Source organism: Mesitornis unicolor, unplaced genomic scaffold (genome assembly GCF_000695765.1).
Source record: "Mesitornis unicolor isolate BGI_N332 unplaced genomic scaffold, ASM69576v1 scaffold53826, whole genome shotgun sequence".
NCBI classification, from domain to species: domain Eukaryota; kingdom Metazoa; phylum Chordata; class Aves; order Mesitornithiformes; family Mesitornithidae; genus Mesitornis; species Mesitornis unicolor.
The window spans coordinates 1-7163 of NW_010191392.1; the positions used below are offsets into that span (position 1 = coordinate 1).

Consider the following 7163-nt stretch of genomic DNA (forward strand, 5'->3'; position numbering starts at 1 on the left):
GGGCTGGGCGTGTGTGTGGAGCGGGGGGACAGCCCCGCCCGGGCCCGCCAGGGGGCGCTGCCGCTGCGCCCACGGGGCCGCCTCACCTCGCCGCGCCCTGACTCTGGCCCCGGGGCGCTTCCACCCCTCGGACCGGCACCACCTCCACCGGCACCGGCATCAGCAGGTCCTCCTCGGAGTTAATCCCTTGGCTCATGTGGTGGAATGACTTTTACTGGATGCCAGGTGCCGACCAAGCTGCTTTATCACTTCCCTGGTTAGTGTCCTTGTTGGAATGAGCCCTGGACCTGATCACCACAGTCCCCTCTGCCTTCTTATTAAATCCTTTCTTAACTATCCCTCTGTGTATCTCCATTCCCTTTCCCATATGTGAGTGCTGCAAGGTCTGAGTGGCAGTCACTGGAGAGACTTGTGTGAAAGAGAGATCTGTGTGCCAGTAACTAGGCAAACAAACTATAATTATAGGAACTTTAGTCCTGGGTGTCAACAACTGGGGGGTGTAGGCAAGGTCTGGGTGCTAGTAACTGGAGAAGGAAGAATGTGTCACAAGTCTCACACCTCATGCTGTCAGCAACTGGAAGGACAACATTGCACATATATGTCTTGGAGTTCAAAGGACAAGTGTCTGAGGGACCTCAGTGTGTTTTGTCATTAGTGAATTGAACCCAATGTGCATTCCTTTGTGGAATTTGGTAGCATATTTCTAGATAGCCTAGATTGTTAGTGAGAAGAAAAGCTGTATCTAAAGTCTGAGTCAGAGGTGGCTATCAGAGACTAAGGTCAGCATACGACATTTAGACAGGCTGATATCACCAAGGTGTGGTAATGGTTGAGGGATCCAAGAGTGTGGGGGTGATTGTGAGATCAGTGGATGTTTGCAAACATGAGTTTGCTAGTGAAAATTGGGCAGGCCTAGCCAGAGAAGCAGGAGACCCAGGTGCTTGGTAAGAGGGCCCAGGCTCCAGGCAGGGCTATTAGATGGCCTGAGGGCTCATGCTGATATTGGAGGGATGCATGAATGTGGGTGTGCTTGTGAGTCCAGAGGGGTTGTATTTGTGTATTTTCACTAGGAAACTGCATGTCCCAAGCATACAGGAGAAAGTCAAGTGAGGGGCCACTTAGATTATGAATATGCTGGAGCATCTCCCATACGGTGATACTCTGAAAGAGCTGGGACTGTTCAGCACTGAGAAGACTCAGGGCAGATCTCATCAATGTCCTCAAATACCTGAAGAGAGTTTGTCAAGAAAGCGGAGCCAGGCTCTTCTCCACGGTGTCCAGGGACAGGACAAGAGGCATTTGGCACAAGCTGAAACAAGGAAGGCTCTGTCTGAACAGCAGGAAACCCTTTTCCACTGTCAGATTGAGAGAGTACTAACATAGGATGTCCAGAGAGGTTGTGGGGTCTCCATCCTTGGAGGTACTTATAATCCATCTGGACATGGTCCTTTGCAACCAGCTCTAGGTCACCCTTCCAGAGGTGGGGTTTGGATCCAATGTCCTCCAGAGGTCCCTTGCAAACTTACCAATTCTGTGTTTCTGTAACACAGGGTGCAAGGAGAGGCTGAGAGAAATGGCCTTTTTCAGCCTCCAAAATAGAAACTTCAGGCAGAGCTTTTTGATGCTTCTCACACTTGACTGGTGGAGTAAGGGCCAGATGGAGCCAAGCTCTTTTTGAACACAGTGGTAGAGTGAAAGGCAATGGACACAGCACAGGACAAGGGAAACTCTTACTAGAAATTTGGAATTGTGTTTTTTTTAATGATGAGGGAGAAACATGGGTGGGATAGGTCCCAGTAAGAATGTGACTCTGGCTCCACAGAGCATTGATTAAGATGCCATTATTTGTGAGTAACGGAAGAGATAAAAGCACATAGCATGGGTGATATTATGCCCCTTCAAATGTTGGGAACCCTGAATTGTGGAGCATGAGGTGGAGCTCTAACTGGCATTTCACACATAGTGCAAATCCTACCTGTTCTGAGGCTTGCTGGCATTTTCATCTTTTAAGTTTTAATCAGATTTTCTCAGAAATAAAAAACTCCTAGTTTCTACTGTCAGGTAAAAGGACATTTCTCCCAAAGCTTGGTGCTTCACTCCTAGATCGAGACAAAGATGTGTCCATGGCAACGTTGCCAAGTTTGCCAAGTGCTATGTACAGCCCAGCACAGCACAGGTCTGTGCCTACTCGTGACAGCTTAACTATAAAATAATAATGAACAGTTTGTTATCTCTGCCATGACTGGTGCATGGAATCACTTTGGAGTTAATGTGAAAAGGTCATGGGAGTAGGGCATGCCACCAGCAGCACCCACACCCCTTCCCATGCCCACCTCTCACAGTACAGCACTCCAATGGGTGCGCCTGTGTGTGTTCCCTGTGTGTGCATTGAGGTTGCCACTGATCCCTGCCAACCCCTCACCCTTTCCCCTACAGTAGGAGTAGGTTGTCCTTGTCATCTCTGGGTTTGTGGCATCTATACAGCAGCACTGGAGCCACATTATTTTCTTGCACTGTGTGCTATCCCACCAGAACAAGACACAGCCAGAACCTCTGGGCTGCTGGACAGCAGGGTTCATCTCCTGTACTGGGGCATTTGGGGAAGAGATGTGGTTCTGAGGAAGCTGAGGAAAGAAAGGGGAGAGAGAAATTGAAGATACTTCTGTCCCTAAAAGAAATAGCAATGTCCCCAGAGAGCTGAGGACCCCAGAGAAATATGCGATAGCTCACTGGGAAAGAAACCATTGACCTCCCAAATTGCCCAACATTGGGTGTGCAGAAGAGCAGGTGATTTTTGCTAGGGAGGTGAGGGCTCCACTGTGAGCCGATTGGGAGCAGCTGTTCCCTAGACTGGGGCCTCAGACTCCCACCAGCTTGTCACTTTGGAAATGTTGAGAATGCCTTTGGCTAAGGGAGCTGCAGGTGTTCCTGCTGGAGGAGGAAGAAACTCAGAAGGAGCATTTCAGGCACAGGAAGAACAGATAATTTGTCTGCCCTGCTTCTCCCTTTGCTACCACAGCAGAGTTGTTTCCGGTAACCTCTGTTATCTCGGGGCCAGGAGGTGGTTTTCTGACTCTCTCACTCAGCAAACAGGCAGATTGGTCTCAGCATGCACCGTGGATATCTCACCCTCACTGCCTTCCTGGGCCAACTGCTGGGTAAGTCCTCTGGTTTCATCAATGCATACTTCTTCTCCCCAGGAAACCTTCATCAGCCTTATCAGGATCATGCAGAGAATTACTTTTGAATAACAGAAAAACTTTGGGAAATGTAATTTCACATTTGTGGTTTTATATGCGTTCTCTTGAGGTGCTTTTACTGTTCAAAAGGAAAGAGAAGAGATAACTCAGACCTCTTCTGCTTTCCTGTCCTCTTCAATCCATCTCTCTCTGCCTCTCTTCTGATCCACCTGCAGTCACCGTAAGAGATCTCAACTGTCTCTGCACTCCCACATTGCTCCCTTTCCAATGTAAATAAGCAGACTTTGTCAAAGCTGCTAGGGGATTTTAGAGATTTCATCCCATTGACATTGTTAGGGTGTCCTATTTTGGCTCTGGCTGGCACATACCTGCTGTGGCTTGCAGTTTTCTCCTGGTTGTCAACACAGCCAGGACTTCCTTTTCTCAAGGTCAGCATTGTATACGCTCAGAGATCTAGAAAACTTCTGAAATGAGATGAGATTAATAGAGAAGCAGGATTAATCTTACCATAGCTTTATAGGCCCCTCAACCTGCTAGTCCCAGCACACAAAGGTCAGGCATGACAGACTGTTCCCTAGTCCTCAAGGCAGTACGAGCAGGGACTGTGCACAGCTCCTATCAGGGTCCATACTCTGCTGAGACCTTTGAGCTCCTGCCCAGAACTACTCTCCACTTGGCTGTCCCCAGGCTTCATGATATTCCTGCAGGGCAAGGGACAGAGAGCCTTCTCCACCAGGGGTTTGCATGCACTTCTGGTTTGTTTGTTTGTTTGTTTTCCTGGAGCCCTTTCCTGCAGAGATACTGACCTTCACTTTCTTACAGATACCATGGGGCAGATCACCGTCACCCAGCAAGAAGGACAAGTCACAGTGAAGCAGAGAGACACCTTCAAAACAACCTGCACATACCAAACCTCCAACTTTTATGGTTTATTCTGGTACCAGCAGAAGAAAGGCCAAGCCCCTCAGCTGCTCTCATATATGGCAAGAGCTCAATCCAAGCAGAGTGGCCGTCTCACCACGTTGCTGAACACCACAGAGAAATACAGCCTCCTGAAGCTGGAGGAAGTTGAGATCTCCGACAGTGCCTTATACCTTTGTGCTGTGCAAGACACCCTGGTGCAGGGAGCTTTCTTGGCTGTACAACAACACAGGGGAAGGAGGGGATGTGTTTGTGCAAGGCTGAGCATGGGGGAAGAGGCTCTTAGCTCTCCCCTGGCCTTCTTGCACTCTGTGACAGATCAGTTCTTTGGTCACAGATTACCACTGCTGAGCAGATACAATCTGAATTTCCCCTTCACTGCAAATGCTGAGCCTGGGCATGAGAAACAAGGCTATGCTCATAAAGCTTCCTCCCTCTCACAAGCTGGATTCTATGTAGTGTTTTGAGCTCCTCAGGCTTGAGGAAACACTGCTATCCATGATGTAATGTTTCCTGTCCATTCCAGACATCAATTTATGCACACAGGGTTTTCAATGTTCCCATAACACACTACATGAAGGTGCAGTTGTCTTACTGTCATTGATGTAAAGATGCACAGAAAAGTTAATCTTGACCACTGTTAAGAAAAGGAGGCACATCCATCCTCTCTGACAGCCACTGGGATTCTCTCGTCTTGAGACAGCAACACCTTAAAACTGGTTCTGTTGTCCAAAAAACCCCCAGGGTTCTTTTATCTACTATGCAATGAGCCAAAAAACACACAGAGCTGAGATACTTCTTTTATTGCATTTCTACACCGATATGAGTAGGTGCTAGGTGATAAGTCCACAAAGCTAGCACACCTTCCCTGAGTTACAGGAGTTCTTTTATACACCAGAAACTGCAAAACTACCTTATCTCTATGAGTAACAGTATCATTCACCTAAATGATTGGCTAACTAACTCTTCACTTCCGTTTAAAGTGGGAGCACTCCTGGTTTTGATTTTGCATGGTCAGAGGGTAGGGAGTTTTCATGAGTCCAGGGTCTTACTAGCAATAGGGTGAGTATTTTAGTATGCTAATAATTTAAGTTCCCAGTAAGTTCAAGTAGTCAGTTCTTTCTACTATCTGTTCTACTCCTTGTGGTTAACATCCAGGGCTAAAGGGATTAGTGGCTTGTATTCTTCCTTCAACTCCCTTTCTCCCAAGATAAGCTAATAAAACATTCTCCTCTATTGGTCATTTTGTTCTCTATTCTTTAACACAAAGGACGAGCTCAGTAAGTATTCCAAGCTGGTCTGCCTCTTTTTCACATCAGTTCTATTATGTTCTTTCCCTCTTCAACTTCAACCATGGCAGCTGATGTAAAGAGATGCTGTACCTTTTCCTTCTTCTATCTATTGGTATGACAGTAAATGGAAACAAACTCAACCAAAAACAACTCGAACCAGGCAGCTCCCAGCATGGGGCATACATAGGCCTTCATTCCCCTGTGCAGTTTCGGGAGACAGTCCCAACCTCAGCCTCATACCGGCAAGTGTCCCATCTACCTCATTGATAGAAACAAAGAATGCATGACAACCTCCCTCCTGGTCTTTGTGACCCCCCCCCCAGGGACACTTGGGGATCTGGAACCAACCTCCCAGCTTCTATACAAGAAGTAACACTGCAGCTGGGGTCTGTGAGTCTGCTACCAGCCCAGCTTCCTGCAAGCTGCAAATGCTAAGGTCTGCACACAGAAATGGGGCTGAACTGATGAAGTTGCTCCTAGGTTTATTTGCAGGCAAATGCATACTCTTCAAGAGAGAAAGAAAAGGAAAAAAACCTAAGGAAGAGGAGATTTTGTGTCAACTTATCAGGGTTTGTGTTCACATGTCTGTGTCGAAATAGTTGCCTCCCCTCTCTTTTTCCTCCCTTCTCTCTTGGGCTTTGCTTGTGAGGAGTTTGAAGATGTGCAGGCTCAGAGAGTAGATCAAGTTTCTGCTACCAAATCAACCCTTGGAGCAAGACTTTGGGCAGAAGCATTTCAGAAAGCAAAAGTCTTTACAGCAGCAGTTCAATAGGTCCTCTTATGCAGGGGGAAGACACTCTCCAATACCTCTGGGGCTAAAAGCAGTAATTTGGAAAGCATCTGGCCACTCCTGGGACACTCAGGCAGCAGCCCCAGACTCTCTTCCTGCTTCCCTTTCTCCTGCTTTCCTCTCCCCTCTGCACAGGACATTGTGCTAGCCTTCAAGGTCATCTTCTGCAGACCTGCCTCACAGCAGAGCTCCGTGCAGACTAGAGGGAAGATCTCTCCCCAAGAGGATACTGTGAGCCTCCCACTGGCCTGCTGCAGTCCTCAGGCTGCTCACTCAAGGACATCACTGATCAGGCTCCCCAGACACAGGGCATGTTCAAGAAGGAATTTCTAGGGAGAGACAAAGCAAGGCAGGACACAGGCTCTGGAGCAGCCTTCCTCACTTCTCAGGAACAGTACCTTTAAAGTGCCTGCAGAAATGTCACCCACACTCATCATATTCTGCAAACAGTGGGGAATCCCCTTTTGCCTTCACTCTAATCACCCTAGACTAACATCCAGACCATGCTGGATGTTAGTGGCCATGTATCTGTTGATGCTGGTGATGCTTCTTTTGATGCAGCCCAGGATATGGTCGGCTTTGTGGACTGCAAGCACACACTGACAGCTCATGTTCAGTTTTTTACCCACCAGTACCCCCAAGTAATTCTTGGCAGGGCTGTTGCCAGTTCCTTCATCCCCAGCTGGTATTGATACTGGTGGTTGCCCTGGGCCAGGTGCTGGACCTTGCATTTGGCTTTGCTGAACATCATGAGGTTCACATGGGCCCACTTCTCAAGCTTGTCCATGTCTCTCTGAATGGCATCCTGTCCCTCAGACATGTCAATCACACCACTCAGCTTGGTGCTATCATCAAATTTGCTGAGGGTGCACTCAATCCCACTGTCTCTGTCACTGATGAAGATATTAAACAGTATTGGACCCTTGAGAGACAGCACTCGCCACCCTCTGGATGCAACCA

The 7163-nt window shown here is 48.0% G+C and overlaps 1 gene segment (V, D, J or C); it reads left to right on the plus strand.

Moving 5' to 3' along the window:
• Nucleotides 1-3109: 3109 nt before the first annotated feature.
• On the plus strand, nt 3110-5700 carry LOC104535814. The segment is given in 4 exon segments: nt 3110-3158; nt 4023-4305; nt 5111-5142; nt 5621-5700. Coding segments are annotated over 4 exon segments (444 nt in total).
• Nucleotides 5701-7163: the final 1463 nt, after the last annotated feature.